This window comes from Camelina sativa, chromosome 11 (assembly GCF_030686135.1).
Source record: "Camelina sativa cultivar CO46 ecotype springtype chromosome 11, ASM3068613v1".
Classification (NCBI taxonomy): domain Eukaryota; kingdom Viridiplantae; phylum Streptophyta; class Magnoliopsida; order Brassicales; family Brassicaceae; genus Camelina; species Camelina sativa.
In genome coordinates this window covers 15,692,673-15,710,190 of record NC_141890.1, presented here as the reverse complement: position 1 = coordinate 15,710,190, position 17,518 = coordinate 15,692,673, and the positions used below count along the sequence as shown (strand labels likewise).

Below are 17,518 nucleotides of genomic sequence, written 5' to 3'. Positions count from 1 at the left end.
ATCAAGTTTTCATCTTTGCGCCACATCAAACTGATCCAGATAACTAAAGAGAAGAGGGTTTGCATCAACTTCCTAAATACTCAGTTTAAGTTCTTAACGATAATAAACTAGGGATGGTCTTTCAATACCCAAAGATTGGCTGCCCAGATTCTATCACTCTACACTCCATACCCAAAGATTGGCTGCACACAAAGATAAAATAGCACAATTTAACAACAGTCAACACAAGAGAGACACAAATTTTTCTTCAGAGTCTTCAAGAACACCAATCTAAAATATAAGACCGTTTATATTGTAACATTCAGTTATCTAGTTTATTGACTAAAACGATGCATCCACATATAAGTTACAGAAACGATCCATCGAGAATTGTTCTGTTATCTGCTCTGCTATGAATGTAAGTCAAATTCAAAGGCTTCTCAGCAACCCTTATTGTGTTCATGAACTGAAACCTAACATCCTGTAACCCAAAAACACCCTGACCAAATTAGATTACACCAACCCTAAATATACCCCACAACTCTTAGTTCTACTGCAATTGTTTGGTTATGCCTCAATTCTTCAGAAATTAAACTGATTTGAATCAATCAATTGAAAATAAAGGAACTTTCACTTAATTAAAAGGGGAAAAGCAAAGAGTTGTTTTTTTTACCTTCTTAAGGGACATTGTACTCGACGATGAAGGAACCATGCTTCTCGACGGTGAGAGAGAGGCCGTTCAAAGTAAGGCCGGCGACAAGGGTAGCATCGGTCATAGTTGCATGTAGCTTAATATTATGAGTAAAGAATCTCATTCTCCTTATCAATGTAAAATGTACAATTGGGGGTTTATATACATTATACCAGGCCTAAACCAAAGCCTCTAAATCAGCTAATCCTAAACTATACAGACTCCAATTGAACCAAAAATGATATAAACTATATACAAAAGGATCATATACGATAATAGTCCCCCTCAAGATGGGGCATAGATGTTGAGAAGACCCATCTTGCTTATCAACTGTTGAAAGGGAAAAGGATGAAGAGCCTTTGTGAAAGGATCAGCAAGCTGCAGATGAGTGTTAACATGAAGTAATTTAAACAAACCTGCAACCAACCTTTCACGAACACTGTGACAGTCAGATTCGATGTGCTTTGTGCGCTCGTGAAAGACAGAGTTGTTAGCAATGTGAATAGCCGCCTCATTGTCGCAAAACAGAAGAGTCGGCTTATGGAGAGGAATCTGAAGTTCCTTAAAAAACTTGGCAAGCCAGACAAGTTCATCAGTAATCAAAGAAAGACTACGATATTCAGATTCCGCAGAGGACTTTGACACAACTTGCTGTTTCTTGGATCGCCAAAATATCAAGGATTTGCCCAAGAATATGCAATGTCCTGAAGTAGAACGTCTTGTGTCTGGACAAGAGTTATAATCCGCATCTGCAAAAGCTTGAATCTGAAGTTATGCATTGGAAGAATAGAACAAACCCTGCCCAATAGTGCCTTTGATATAATGGAGAACTCGATAGGCTGCTTGGAGGTGATCATGTCGAGGAGCTTCAGAGAACTGACTGAGCTTGTTGACGGCAAAGGTGATGTTGGGACGAGTAATTTGAAGATACATGAGCCGTCCAATGAGTCGCTGATAGACGTTACCATCAACAAAATCACCACCAGTATCCTTAGAGAGCTTGACACTGGGATCCATAGGGATGTTAGAAGGCTTACAACCAAGAAGACCTGTTTCATCAAGAAGATCCAAAGCATACTTCCTTTGACAGACATGAATACCTTCAGCAGATCTTGCGATTTCCAAACCCAGGAAGTATTTAAGTGGACCAAGATCACGCAACTTAAAACTGGACTTAAGCTGAGCCTTAAAATCCTCTACAGCAACGTCATTGTTACTAGCAATGATAATGTCATCCACATAAACTAGAACACACAAGAAGATATCAGTAGTGATTTTCAAAAAACAAGTATGATCAGAATGAGACTGCACAAAACTTAAATCAATCAGAGTAGATTTGAACTTCAAGAACCACTGACGAGAGGCTTGTTTAAGACCATACAAGGACTTCTTCAATCTGCAAACCGCATTAGGTGGAAGAGAGTCCCCCTTTCTTGTTGCATATCCTGGAGGAAGCTTCATGTAAATTTCCTCATCAAGGTCACCATTGAGGAAGGCATTAGAAATGTCCAATTGGTGAAGAGTGAAACCATAGATAGCAGAAATAGCCAAGAGAAGCTTCACAGAAGTAAGCTTGCAGACTGGAGAAAACGTGTCATGAAAATCAACCCCTTCAGTTTGTGTGTATCCTTTGGCAACAAGACTCGCCTTATACCTCTCAATAGTGCCATCAGCATTGTATTTTATCTTGAAAACCCACTTGCAACCGATGGGTTTCTTATTCGGAGGTAAGGTACAAACGTCCCATGTGCAAGTAATCTCTAAAGCATCAACCTCAACATCCATAGCTCCACACCACACCTCAAATTCTTTGGCTTCAGCATAGGTTGAGGGTTCTTTGTTTTTGTCTAGAGGAACTAAAAAAGAATGATAAAGTTCTGATATGTTATTATCAGAGAGAAATTGAGAAATTTCATGAATGGTTGAAGATCCCACTGAATGACAGTAGTAATCTTGAAGATAAGCAGGCTTTTTGTTTCTCCTATGCAATGTTTGAACAGAAGGTTCAGGGACATTTGTACTAGGACTAGCAGAAGGCATAGTCTCTAGGGATGATGAAGAAGGAGAAGCCTCTGCATCGGATAAATGTGGAAGCATAGGAGAATTGCTAGGCAGATCAGGAAAAGAATTCTTAGCTTCCTGAGATAACTCTGACTTAGCAAAAGGAAAGAGCTCTTCATGAAAAACTACATGTCTAGAAATGAAAATGTCATTTGTTTCTAGATCAAGAAGTTTATAACCTTTGTATCCGGAAGGATAACCAAGAAAAACACAGGCTCGAGCTCGGGGATCAAATTTATGTCGATTCTTGGGTGAGGTAGAAGCATAGCAAAGACACCCTATAACTCGTAAGTCATCATAGTTAGGGGCTTTCTTAGTGAGAATCTCAAAAGGACTCTTCTCATCAAGCACAGGAGCTGGTAGACGATTAATGAGATGAACAGCAGAAAGAACACAATCTCCCCAATAAGGAAGTGGGAGATGTGATTGAAACAGAAGTGCTCTAGCAACATTGAGAATGTGTTGGTGCTTTCTCTCCACAACAGAATTTTGTTGTGGAGTTTCAGGACAAGAATGGAAATGGATAATGCCTTTAGATTGGAAAAACTGAGTGAAGTTAAGTTCATGAGCATTGTCAGATCTAACCCCCTTAACCCTAGTCTCAAACTGAGTTTCAACCATAGGAATAAAAGAAGGAAAGATATGAAGAACATCAGATTTCTGTTTCATCAAATAAACCCAGGTAGCCCTTGAATGATCATCTACAATAGTGAGAAAATATCTAAACCCATCATGAGTAGGAACAGAAAAAGGATCCCAAGTGTCAATATGGACCAATTCAAAAGGAATTTTCTTTATATTATTATGAGAGATAAAAGGAATATGTTTTTGTTTTGCCAAATGACAAGTTTTACAATGAAAATCCTTTTGTATTTTTGGTTCTTTTACAAAATGTAAAACAGAAGAAAGAGACTGAAGTTTATAAAAGGAAGGATGACCTAACCGTTTATGCCAGAGATCATGAGAAACAACAGAAGCGGCGACTAAAGAAGCTTTATGAACTGGGAGATTTATAGACTCAATGTCCAGAAAATAAAGATTGGCCACTTGTTTACCCATTCCAATCATTAAGTCCCGAGAAAGATCCTAAAGAGCACAAGAATTTTCATCAAACCAGATTTTGCAACCCATAGATTTGGTCAAACAACTGACACTTAAAAGGTTGAATTTAAATTGAGGGATGTATAAGACATCATGAAGAACTAAATGATTGCCCAAATGAACAGATCCTATCCCAGCAATGCTCACTAAACCGCCATTAGGAAGATTGACATTGGTATTAGAGAGAAATTTGAAAGTGGAAAAGGAAACTTTATCATGACAAATATGGTTAGTAGCTCCTTTGTCTATCACCCAAGCATTGATAGCAATAAGATTGCTATTCGCAGAACAAACATAACGGTTGGTAATCGAAAAAGAATCTGGCCTATCAACACTGGAAAAAGAACAAATGATAGAGGGGTAAAAATTACCAGGTGTTGGGCCATTGGTTAAAGAAGAAGAAGGGAGGGAAGATACTGAAACCGCATGAACCTCAGGTGTAAGTGTAGAACTCTGGATCCTGGTGTTGAGAAAAGAGACTGTTTGCTGCATCTGTTCTGTGGAGAGATCATCAGTCAATCTCGGAGTCTCTACAACAACATTTCCTTCACTCACACTCTCGGAAATGATATTGGCTGCAGTGGGAACCACTCGTGTTGACTTGAAGCGAGGATGACCAACCGGATAACCATTTTTCTTGTAACATTTATCCATGACATGGCCAATTCTCCCACAAAAGGTACACAGTGGTTTGTTGCCCTTTTGAATCTGATAACCACCAAAAGATGCACCCTGAGACTGTTGTTGAGTCACTTGAAAAGCAGAAGTGTCGAGAGTACCAGAAGCAGGTGGAAAACTGGCCGATCGCTGAGAATCATCTTGGTCCAACATGTTGTAGACTTCAGAGAGAGATGGCAAGCTTTTCTTCATGAGAATCTGGCTACGCACCGTGTCATAGTTACTATTAAGTCCCATAAGGAAATCAATGACACGATTCATTTCTCTTTCAGCCAACATATCATCAACAGTCCTTGCAGTCACCTGAAGACTAGAGAGTTCTTCCCATAATGACAGAGTTTTAGTATGATAGGAAGACAGATCCATACTACCTTGACGAAGTGAATGAATCTAGTGACGCAACTTCTACAAACGAGGAAGATTGGATTTGTGAAATCGAGTGTACAGATCTCTCCATATCTCTGCTTCGACACACTATTGAGCATCCAGGATTTGACCATGCTGTTGCATCGTTTCCATATCGGATAATAAGGATCTGTCTTCGCAGGTCGGATTATAGATCCATCAACAAATCCCAATTTATTCTTAGCTTCGATACCAGTAGTCATGGCTACAATCCAAGTTCCATAGTTTGTTCCATCTAAGAGGTCAGGAACAAGAACCAAACCTGGATGATCGGAGCTGTGAAGATGATATGGGCTGTGAATGTTATCTGGAGAATCCGAGACTGTAAACGGAGCAGAGAACGACCGTGGTCGAGTATCGAGTGCCTGATGCGTAGATCCAGAGGCAACTCGCAAAGGCGAAGAGCTTCGAGACTTGTCGCGGAGAGTCGGAGAAGAAATTTCCGGTAGATCTGGTGTAGAAGAGCGATACTTCGAAGTGGTCTTTCGTTTTCCCATGATTAGCTGAATCGAGTTGAAAAAGGGGCAAAGCGGAAACAAAAGCAACGCGAATCAGAAAAGGAATCGAAAGCGAGATGAAGACGCAAAGAGCTACGGGAGGATCTAGATCGGAAAAAAAATACAGCGGCGTAACTAACTTTTCCGATTAGAATCGATGATCGGAAAAAGTTTGTTACAAAGAATCTCATTCTCCTTATCAATGTAAAATGTACAATTGGGGGTTTATATACATTATACCAGGCCTAAACCAAAGCCTCTAAACCAACTAATCCTAAACTATACAGACTCCAATGGAACCAAAAATGATATAAACTATATACAAAAGGATCATATACTATAATAAATATCGCCAGCGTTGATGATTCTGCGGCCAGATCCTCCGATTCCATCTCCTGTGATTCCATTTTCTCTGATTGAGAGAGTTGCGAGTTCAATCAAGCTCGAGAGAGAGAGAGTCTCTCGGGAGAGGAAGATGAAAAAACAAAATCAATTAAATGGTTTACCCAACAATTAGCTGACACGTCACAGCTCTTATATGTATACTGAGACCATGTGCAATGGCGTAGTTTTGGGCCGTCCCCCAACAATTGTTTTTTAAAATTAAATCAAAAATGGGCAAATATTGAAGAATCCATTCTTTAAATGCGACGTTTTCGTTCGTCTACTTGGACACGTGGAAGGTGGTGATTGGGAGAAGTCTTTGGGTAGGGTTAAGCAATGGATCCGCAGTTAACGGAAGTTTCACAGCAGTTTGAGATATTCAAGGCGGTGTTTGCGAGGAAGGATTACGATACCTGTAGTGATCTGTTGTCTCAGCTTAAGGTATACATCTCTCTCTCTCTCGCTTCTTTGAACCCTAATTTGTTTCGATTTCTCTTCTTTGCATATATATCTGGTTTATCGATTGAATTTTAGGTGAATTGATGGGGTTTGTCTCGAACCTATGATATCTTTGATGTATTGAAGTAAAAAATTTGTTATTAGAGAGATCTTTTAGAAGAAGAGCGTAAGTGCTGATTTCTATTTTAAGGGATTGTGAATGTGAGTAAAACATGTAGGGTTTAATTCTATATTGCAATTGAACGGTGAGGATTTCTTCTTATGTTGGTGGTTTTTAATTGTTATGTTCTTCAGGTTCTTCTGACCAAATTCACTAGTCTTCCTCTATTGTTCGAGAGTTCACCAAACGCAGCTCAGAAGCTTACTATTGCAAGTAAGGTTTCTGTTTTTATTATTGGGTTTAGATGACTTGTTTCTAGGAAGTTTATAGTTTTTCTTTGCCATCAATTGCAAGGGGTATTTTGAATGCTACTGATGCAGTTATCAAGTAAAATGAATTAGCAAGTAAAGACACCAATGCATCCATAGTAGTACCTACTTCATAGGTTTCTTCTTCAGATGTGTTTATGCCACCTTTAAGTTGAATGAGCCAGTAAAGACTACTTCATAGCTTTTGTGAAGTGTACTTGTCATAAATTGTGATTAGACTGTGGTTGTTAGCTCATTATGTTTTGTTACTTATTGCAAGTTACCTTTTACCTATTAAACCCCAACCATCTTCTGATTAGACTGTGGTTGTTAGCTCATTATGTTTTGTTACTTATTGCAAGTTACCTTTTAACCTATTAAACCTCAACCATCTTCTTTCTATTTCCATCATAAATCTCTTTCATTTAGTAACCCCTTCTCAGTTCTAATCGCGTCTCTTATCTAATCCATTCTCTTATCTAATCCCTTCTCTTCTCTACTCATTCTCTAAGATTCTTCATATGGATTCTACGAATTCCTTTTATCAGTCTTCTTCTTACTTAAACCTCCTTAACAGTCAAGAAGAAGGTGGTATAAATGAAAACTTTCGTTTTGAAAGTTATCCACCTTCTGGACAGAAAAGCTCACAAATGCCTCCTCTCAGCTCCCAACCTTCTGAGGCGCCACCTCTTTCTCAAGAAACACCATTGGAGCGCAAGGAGAGAAAGACATGGGCACCTGCTGATGATGAAGTCCTGATCTCTGCATGGCTCAACACTTCAAAGGATGCCATTGTTGCAAATCAACAAAAGAGAGGAAGCTTCTGGCAAAGGATTAGCCGGTACTATGCTGACTCTCCTCATGCTAGAAATGGTGGTGAACAGATGCTGGTGACACATTGCAAGCAGCGTTGGCACAAGATAAATGACCAAACTTACAAGTTCTGTGGGGCAATGGCAGCTGCAGAGAGACTGAACAACTCTGGTCATTCTGAAAATGATATCCTTAAGAATGCACATGATATCTACTTCTCTGACTATAAGAAGAGGTTTAACCTTGAACATTGTTGGTGTCTGTTAAGGTATGAGCAGAAATGGCTCAGCCTTAACGTTATTAACACGCCTCCATCTCAGCCTGCAACAAAGAGGAAACCAGCTGCTGAAGGTTCACAAGCATCAAGCTGCAATGTTGAGGACTATGAGAAAAGGCCAGAAGGGATCAAGGCTGCAAAGGCAAAGAGGAACAATGCTCAGTCCACAAACATGAAGACTCTTGCTGAGTATAAGAGCATGTGGGATGTCAAGAAAGAGGAATTGGCTGAAAAGGAGAAACTACAAAAGCTGGCCATCCTAGACACTCTCTTAGCCAAAAAGGAACCCTTGAATGCAAGTGAAGAAGTTATCATGAACAAGATAGTGTCCCAGTATTTCTGATATTAACTATGTGTTTGTTGTTTGTATTTCTTGCTTAAGTTTCTATGCATTGTATTTCCTGTTTGATTTGTATTTCATGTTCTAGTAACTCGGCTTTTGTGTTCCATGTTTTAAATTGAATCTATATAAGTCTATTATCTTATCAATATATTGTGTTATCTGTATTATTATCTTAAGCCTTAACTCACTTAATCAGATTGTGATATCTTTTTAACATTTGTTCTATTAAGTCTAATATGCTTCTTCTTGTTTATCTTCAGGTTAACTCAGAAATGGGCCAAGACTATAGCTACTCTCAGCCTGATTCATCAGATCAGTATGATAGGTACTCAGAGGACACTGCAGAGAGAGAAATAGAAGCTTTGGTACTTATGGATGAAGCAGAGAGTACGTTCATCAATGCTGAACCGAGTCAATACCCACCTCAACCTGAGGTTGAGCATGGATTCCCCAAGGTATGCTACTGTGGTGCTCAACCTATTCTATCCAACTGCTACAACAGAAGGTATGTGATTTTAGTTGTTCTGTTTTTAATGTTATTGAAGTTTAAGTTTTACTATATATGATAACTCTGTTACTTATTGCAGGTTCTTCACATGTCCAAATGTTGATGATGGAGAGATGCATATTCACAAGTGGTGGATGTGGCTGTAATGGAGGAGATGAGAGACAGTGATAGGCGATATGAAGTGATGGCTGAGAAGGTAGATTACTTAACCTTCTTCAATGACTATGAATCAGAGATCAATCAGGTTAGGGATCAGAGTTATGCAACTGAACAGAAGATGGTTATGTTAGAGAATGTAGTTTCTGAGCTACGTGAGGAAACTAGGTTTAGAAATGTAACTAATTTCCTGTTTGTTGGTGTAATGGCTATTGTGGTAGGTCTTCTAGGTATCTTGTTCATGTCTACTTAAATCAGATTGGAGACATTTAGTTAGGGTGCTCATGTAATGTAATGACTCGGATGTTCATGCTATGCCTTTGTAATGACTCTGCTTTTGTAATGGCCTTTGTGTTTGTACTTATTTTTACACTATAGAGTCACAGATTCTTCATTATAAAGTTGAGGCTCACGGGTTTTGAATCTTCGCATTATGTACTTGCAAAAGAGTCAGGATGTACTATGTTTCTTGGCATTATTTATTTTTAATGTCACAGGTTACACATTGCAAGCAGACCATAATGCAACACCAAAGAAAACATCACGGGTTACACATTGAAGCTCACTAGTCTTTCATTATATATATGCGACCATAATGAAAAACCAAACAATATCAAAGCAAAAAAACATTCTCCTCAATACAAGATCTCTCTTTCTCCTCAATACAAGATCTCTCTTTCTCTTCAATACAAGTTGACTCTTTCTAAATTTTTTTATTATTTGAAATGGGATCATCTTCAAACCATTATCACTACCAAGGAGATGATGGTCATTATCACTACCAAGGAGATGATGGTGATAATTTTGATGCTTATTTATAAAAAAAATTATGATGTTTCGCATATTATTCTGGAACCAAAGGAGCCAAACGAAAGGATTTTTATCGAGAGAAACCGGGAAGAAGGCCACAATAATCTTTGGAATGATTATTTCAGTGACACTCCAACATTTCCAGAATATTTATTCTGGCGACGGTTTCGCATGCACAAGCCATTGTTCATGCGTATTGTGCAACGTCTCTCTACCGAAGTCGAATATTTCCACCAAACCCAGGATGCAACCGGACGGGCTGGTCTATCACCTATACAAAAATGTACTGCAGCAATTCGTCAATTGGCATATGGTAGTTCGTCTGACAGTGTTGACGAGTACGTACGAATTGGTGCTTCAACAGCTCGGAAATGTTTGCACGAGTTTACCGCCGGCATCATCCAAGTGTTTGGCGATGAATACCTAAGACGTCCTACACCAGAGGACCTAGAAAGACTACTCTATGAGAATGAACAGCGTGGATTTCCCAGGATGGTTGGGTGCATTGACTGTATGCATTGGGGGTGGAAGAATTGTCTCACGGCTTGGAAAGACATGTATTCACGATCAACCGGAAAACCTACAATCGTGTTGGAAGTGGTAGCTTCGTATGACCTCTGGATATGGCATGCCTTTTTTGGAGCTCCAGGTACTATGAATGATCTTAATATTCTTGATCGATCTAATGTTTTTGATGACATTATTAACGGTCAAGCTCTGGAAGTCAACTTCGTTGTCAACGGAAGGGAGTACAATTTGGCGTACTATCTCACTGATGGTATTTATCCTAATTGGGCCACTTTTATTCAATCTATCCGACTTCCACAAGGTATGAAAAATTGTCTCTTTTCTAAAAAACAAGAAGTTATGCGGAAAGATGTTGAGCGTGCCTTTGGAGTCTTGCAAGCTAGATTCGCCGTTATTAAAAATCCGTCTCGTTTATGGGATAAATACAAAATGGCAAATGTTAAAAGAGCATGCATAATACTCCATAATATGATTGTCGAAGATGAACGACATACATACAGTTTCCAAAACATTGTTTCTGAATTTCAACACGGAGAACATGTGGATCAAACATATACCGTTGGTGCCGCCGGTGTGGGTTCAAATATCGGCACTACGATTACTCATCAAACAAGACTTCGGGATAAACAAGCCCATGACCAACTAAAACATGATTTGATTGAGCATATTTGGACTAACTTTGGACATCTTCCAGATAATGAAGATTAATTTTAAAATTTTTATGAATTGAATAAAATGTTTGTTTTTACTTTTGATGTTTGTATGTTTTATGTTTTCTATTTTTAATGTCTTAATTGTATGTTTTTGTTTTTCAATTTTTTGTAACTTTGTAATTTTTTTATGTTTTCAATGTTAATGTTATATGTTTTATTTTTATTAAATCTTTACTGTGAATTTACTTTTTTAATTTTAAATAATTAATGTTTAAACTTTCAAAATATTATTATTTTATTTGGGGGACCAAATACAAATAGACAGCAATGCTCATACTAAAAATAAGAAACTTTCAAAATAATAATATTAAATTTGGGGGACCAAAAACCATAGGACACCAATTTCCATGCTCTGAGGTTACTAAATAAGAAGACCTCTTGTTTTTTTTCTTCTTTCTGTTTTTTTTTTTCTCCTAAAACCTCTCTTAAAAACATCCGTTGGAGATAACCTTAGGGTAAAAAAAAATAATAATAATTTTAAATATTTAAACTATGAAGATTTTATTATTGCATTCATAAACTTTTAAACATACAAAACATAAAAGCATATGAAAATAGAAGCATAAATCACAAATGGGGAAAAAGATTAGTTGTAATCTTGATTTGTGCCAAATTTTTGCCATATATGCTCAACCAAATCATCCTTCAATTGTTGATGTTTTATTTGATTACGAACTTCCTTCCGCTTGCTCAGCATGGTCATCATATTGCTGACATTTGAAGGTATATCTGAGTCCACATGTGAAGTTCTGTTTGCTTCTACTTGTTCGAATTATGTTGGATTTAACTGGTTGTACCCATCTTGTTCGTCCTCTACTATCATATTGTGAATATGATACATGCTCTCATAATCTTTCCAATTGTTTCCTTATCATGGACAAGAGCCGGATTTTTAACTATGGCGAAGCGAGCTTGCAAGACTCCAAAAGCACGCTCGACATCTTTACGGACAGCTTCTTGACATGTAGCAAACAAGGATGCCTTTGGATCTTTTGGGAGTTGAATAGATTGAATAAAAGTAGCCCATTTTGGATAAATACCATTGGTGAGATAGTAAGCCAAATGATACTCGCGGCCGTTGACAATGTAATTCACTTTTGGAGCATTACCTTGTAATATATCATCAAAAACTGGAGAGCGTTCAAGAACATTGATATCGTTTACTGTACCTAGAGGTCCAAAAACGCATGCCATATCCACAGATCGTGTGACGCTACAGCCTCTAAAACGATGGTTGGATTTCCGGATCCACGTGTGTATTGACCTTTCCATGCGGTTGGTCAATTCTTCCATTCCCAATGCATACAATTGATGCTTCCTATCATCCTCAGAAATCCTCATCGCTCTCCAATATCGAGTAAACGTTGAAGATCCTCTGGTGTGGGTCTCCTTAGATACTCATCTCCAAATAAATTTATGACTCTTTCAACAAAATTGACCAAGCATTGCATCGCAGTGGTATTCATCAACTGCATCAGCTGCACAATCATATGTCATCATACGAATTGCTGTTGTACACTTTTGTATTGCAGAGAGACCCCACCTTCCAGTAGCATCTCTTCTTTGTTGAAAGTATGGAATTTCATTAGAGAGTCGATCAGTAATACGCATGAACAATGCCTTGTTCATTCTAAAGTGACAGCGAAATAATAGAGGAGGATATGTTGCATTTTCACAAAAATAATCGTTCCACAAGATGTTGTGTCCATCTTCACGATCTCTTTCAATATAGACTCTTTTTCCTTGGCTTTCTTGCTTGTTGGCGAGCAGCATGAGCAGCAACAATATGATCGAACGCTTGATCATACACTTGATCAAATCTCTCATAAGCATTTTGTCGAAATCCTCGAAATTATTACTAGAACAAGATGCCATTTATTTCTTAAAGATGACTAAGATCAAAATAAAGAAGAAGATATGGATTTGTGAAGTGGTAAAAGAAAAAGATATGGAGCAATGAAGTCGAAGAAGAAGAAGTATTAAACGTTTAGGAGGAGAAGAGATGGAGTTGTGTGAGTTGTGGTAGTAATATATAACGTTCTTATATAGTGTTACAAATCTTGTTGAAAAAAAAAGTGTTACAAATCATTTGTATGGTGTCGCCAGCTTTGGAAAGTCACGAGCAACAAACACAAAATGCATACAAGTCACGAGCAACAAAAATACAAATAAGTGGGTTAATCAAGTCCCTGTTTTCTTGTTTCTTCCTTTCACGAGCTTGTACCATGTCTCTTCAAGTCACGAGCATCCTTGTTTCAAGCTGTCAACAACCTGTTTTTCTGGTCTATTCCTGTCACAAGCAACAAAAACACAAGCCATTTCAGTTTAAATTAGACACAAGAAGCACACAAACGTCGGGTTTGAACTAGACATAACCAAATCTGATACACAAACTGAACATATTACATAAAACTTCACATTAAAACCGATTACATAAACATTACATATCATCACATTAAAGCCGATTACATAAACCATTACATATCATCACATTAAAGCCAATTACATAAACCATTACAAGAAGAACCAATTACATGAAGAACAAGAACAAACTAATTAGCTCATCATACATCAAGGACAAGAACAAACTAATTAGCTTAACAAATCATTAATTAGCTTGTTCTTTAAAGCAATATCAATATCACTAAGTGGCTATGTTTTTGCAAGTATCATTTCAAGCATGCTGCGATTACTTATCTTCTCTCTCAAAGCAAAATCTTTTTCTTTTAACTCATAGATTGCCTCTAACTCTGACAGATATTTTCCATCTTCAACAACAGGGAATGTCTCGTTTACATTCTTCTTCGGCTTTCCCTTGCAAGCTTTAACACCAGGTGGACGAGTCATTGGTTCGGAGTTTGAAGACTGTCCAAAGCCATCCTCAACCTTTCTTCTTTTAGCCGTGCCAGTCCGGTTAGTAGTAGAAGATGAACACCATTTCTGATCATGTCTTAGCTCTCGCCAAGCGTGCTCCAATGTGAACTTCAAATTGTAATCATTATAATATATATCGTTTGCTAGCTTCATAACATCATCCTCATTTTGGCCACTTGATTTTGCCTTTGTCGCAGCCTCATAGCATCCAACAAACTTGCACACTATATCATTTATCTTTCCCCACCTCTGCTTACAATGACTGACTTCTCTCCTTTGTCGTGCACCCTTCAGACTTGCATTGAAATAATCTGCAATCTGTTTCCAAAAAGATGCACGTTTTTGATCATTACTGACTATGGGATCCTTGCTCGTGTTTAGCCATGCACTAATGAGAAGAATATCATCTGCTGGTGCCCATTTATTTCTTGATCTACGGTCTTCATGTTATGCATATGAACATTACTGACTATGGGATCCTTGCTCGTGTTTAGCCATGCACTAATGAGAAGAATATCATCTGCTGGTGCCCATTTATTTCTTGATCTACGGTCTTCATGTTGTGCATATGAACATTGAGTGCTAAACGCCGGAACTTGTGATTCACCAAGTTCAATACTTGGTGAATCAATATCATAAGGATTGGTGTGGGTTTCTCCTTGACTATTTAATAGGTCCATGAAGCCAGGAGGGTGGCTAAATGGATTCATGGTATCGTGTTAAAAGGAGAAAGAAAGAGATTGTTGAAGGAGGAATGGTTTACTTTGAAGGAGAATGAAAGAGATGTGTTTACTTTTAAGGAGGAATGGTTTACTATATAAGGTGAGGTTTAACTTAGTTTGAAAACGTTTTGGGTTGTGTGGTTATTAGCAATCAATGACAATAAAACATGTTGGTGGGTGTTGTTATTAGTAATGCACAATAAGTATGATGTAGACATTTACCTAATCTAACACAACCAAGCATTGAACTCAAACATACACTAAGCAATTTACAATAAGTCCTCACAACTAATATTCAACCATTAATCACAACCACCAAACACAAAGCAATCAATCCAAGACTCAAGTCTTACCTAATCTATATCAAAAAGCAATTTGTAATAAAAAAAACACTAGTGCGAGATGCATCTGTTAAACAATTAAACTCACTATAAGTCCACACAACTAATACTCACGAAATTCAAGCTTACTTCAAACAATTTTTTAGACATATAGACAGAGCTGAGTACCTGAGTTGATGGAGTTATTGTTTTAAATGGCGGCTTCATCATTATATTTCAACCACGTGATATGAATGAGAAGAAAAAACATATTATAGTAACAAATTGTGTGAAAAAATCTGTCACGTCCCATAAATGTCATTTATATTCTATTTCATAACCATGATTTAAATAGATATTGTATATGTTAGTTCAACCGATAAAGTAATAGGTAGAAGATTCAGATGAATATTTAATTTTTATAAATTAGTGGAAATTATACAAAATTTTCTTTATATTTCTTAAAAATTATCTATCAAACTGGATAAAATCTACTGTAATGATCAGAATTTCCTAAACTCGATAACCTAAATTATATATCATGACAAACCCACATTGATAGGCTTTGTAATGGTTTTGCTATTTTTTTACCTGTAGAAAACTCGTCCCCCAAAAACCACAGGAGCAATGTCTGCATTTTTCTTGTTGAATTTGCAAAACCCGTGGGTAACATGTATTTCAATTTTAAAAAATTTCTAATCTATGATATATGTCTTAAGAGATTGGGTAAGAGTTTATTTTATGTTTTGATAGTCACAAACTCTCTAAATTTTCAAAAATACTCAAATTTTTTCCATTCCAAAGTTATTTATTTATACATTATCCAAAGTTGCTCTTACTCAAGTTAGATTTTGAGAATAAAATATGGCTATTAAAAAAAAGTTTAGCCAAAATTATATTTATTCATGTGTGAAAAAAGTAAAACTATTCCCGTTTAAACTTGATATTTATTCATTGGTAGGAATGAAACTTATCCTTATATATTAACACAGTTACAGCAATTATGTTGGTATGATAGGTTTTTTGGTTTTAGTTGGTATGATAGCTCCTTTTTGCCCAAAGAAAGTTGGTATGATAGGTATTTATGTAATCGAATTAAATTTGATTTTTATATTATTTAAAATTGATAATTATCTTTCCAAAATTTTATTGTAGATTCGATATGAGATTTTAACCAATACTCTAAAATATGTTTTGTTTAGTTTGATTGTCGCAATTTAAATAACACACAAATAAATGAAAATTAACAAAAATGTGAATTTACAATTTAAAGATGATTTTATAAAATATATTAATAAACATTTTGATTTTTATATTACACATATACACATATATAACTACTCTATATGTGTGGATGGTTACACAAATCCACTATACAATTGATTATCAATCACTTTTTTTTTTAATCAACAATTGATTATCAATCACTTAAAAAGTATATTCTTCATGATTAAAGTCCTTTGACAATACTCTTACATGTATTCTCTTTGACACAATATACTGGTATCTTCATGTATATGTAATAATATATGAAATGAAAATATTAACTTAAAAATATCACTTAATTAAAGATATAATTTCATAAACATAAACAAAACAATTAGTTGTTAATTGGTGAGGGTTTCATCAACCATGATGTAAATGGGAACCCTTTTTCAGGATGAATACTAAAACATAAAAAAAAACTAATTAGAGTAGTTCAAAATAGAACATAAATGCTCACATATATTTTCTTGAGTTAAACATGAATTTTTGAACCCTGTAAAAATACAGTTAAACAAAAAATAGTTTCATAGTATTAAAAAAAAGTATTTTACAAAATAGAAAAGAAGTATGCATACTAAATACTTTTAAATTCAAACCATTGTTTATAAGTGATGATCTCTTTATTATTTCACCCGATAAAACAACCTTCAACCATTGTTTACTAGTGTTTGTGGATAAAATAAAAAATTGTAGGAATTCTATCTTATGGTGGAGGAAGCAGAATGTTCCGAATAGTAATAATCTTATATCTTCCCTAAAGACGGCTTTAGAGGATGCTAAAAAGGATGATTCTATTTCGCAAGCGGAGATTCACATTATTGAGAAGAAGTTAAAGGATGCATATCATGATGAGGAATTGTATTGGCAACAGAAAAGTCGAAAATTTTGGTTGCGGGTTGGGGATAAGAATACTAGTTTCTTTCATGCTTCTACTAAACAGAGGAGGGTTAGGAATAAGATTGTGGGGCTGTTTGATACAAAGGATGTTTGGGATGAATCGAATGAGGGTATGGAGAGGATTGCGTCAGATTATTTCAATAAGTTGTTTTCTCAATTGGATGTGTGTGGTATTTCAGAGATGGTACAAGCGGTCAATCCTTTTATTACCGAACATATGAATAGGGAGCTAACTAAGGATATATCAGAGCTGGAAGTTCGTAAGGCCTTATTTGCAATGCATCCGGAGAAAACTCCGGGGCCAGATGGGATGACCGCACTTTTCTTTCAGATGTTTTGGCCTGATCTTAAAGGGGATTTGGTTTCTCTCGTTAGGGATTTCTTTCGGACTGGGAAGTTTGATCCTAGAATTAATGAAACTAATATTTGTCTGATCCCAAAGGTGCAAGTGCCTAAAAAATGGCAGAATTCAGGCCTATTAGTCTGTGTAATGTGGGTTATAAGATCATATCGAAGATTCTTTGTTTCCGGTTAAAAAAGATTTTGTCCTCGATTATTTCTGAAACACAATCGGCCTTTGTTTCTAGACGGTTAATTACAAATAATATTCTGATGGCACAAGAGATGT

The 17,518-nt window shown here is 36.6% G+C and overlaps 3 protein-coding genes and 3 pseudogenes across 3 annotated transcripts in view; 4 read left to right on the top strand and 2 right to left on the bottom strand.

The window, feature by feature from the left end:
* Positions 1-3,782: 3,782 nt before the first annotated feature.
* On the bottom strand, positions 3,783-5,412 carry LOC147934044 (uncharacterized; annotated as a pseudogene).
* A 1,886-nt stretch (positions 5,413-7,298) lies between these two features.
* LOC147934043 (glutathione S-transferase T3-like) lies at positions 7,299-8,096 on the top strand. The gene has a single exon (XM_087472071.1). It carries the CDS (start codon positions 7,314-7,316, stop codon positions 8,094-8,096), a length of 783 nt encoding a protein of 260 aa, XP_087328197.1. The 5' UTR covers positions 7,299-7,313.
* A 266-nt stretch (positions 8,097-8,362) lies between these two features.
* LOC147934042 (uncharacterized) lies at positions 8,363-9,013 on the top strand (annotated as a pseudogene).
* Positions 9,014-9,525: 512 nt separating this feature from the next.
* LOC147934041 (uncharacterized) lies at positions 9,526-10,405 on the top strand. The gene is made up of 2 exons (XM_087472447.1): positions 9,526-10,170; positions 10,286-10,405. The coding sequence occupies exons 1-2, from the start codon at positions 9,526-9,528 to the stop codon at positions 10,403-10,405; spliced, it is 765 nt and encodes a 254-aa protein (XP_087328573.1).
* Positions 10,406-13,276: 2,871 nt separating this feature from the next.
* LOC147934040 (glutathione S-transferase T3-like) lies at positions 13,277-14,490 on the bottom strand (annotated as a pseudogene).
* Positions 14,491-16,359: 1,869 nt separating this feature from the next.
* LOC147934039 (uncharacterized) overlaps positions 16,360-17,518 on the top strand; it is a 28,847-nt gene continuing 27,688 nt past the window's right edge. Inside the window, exons 1-2 of the mRNA XM_087472446.1 lie at positions 16,360-16,364; positions 16,687-17,377. Coding sequence (XP_087328572.1) covers positions 16,360-16,364; positions 16,687-17,377 — 696 coding nt within the window. The remainder of the gene's footprint in view (positions 16,365-16,686; positions 17,378-17,518) is intronic.

Bases quoted from the DNA above. Each gene is read 5' to 3' on its own strand.
- LOC147934043 (XM_087472071.1), top strand. From the start codon at position 7,314: ATGCCTCCTCTCAGCTCCCAACCTTCTGAGGCGCCACCTCTTTCTCAA.
- LOC147934041 (XM_087472447.1), top strand. From the start codon at position 9,526: ATGGTCATTATCACTACCAAGGAGATGATGGTGATAATTTTGATGCTT. The intron at 10,171-10,285 runs GTAGCTTCGTAT...TTAACGGTCAAG, and splicing joins CTACAATCGTGTTGGAAGTG to CTCTGGAAGTCAACTTCGTT.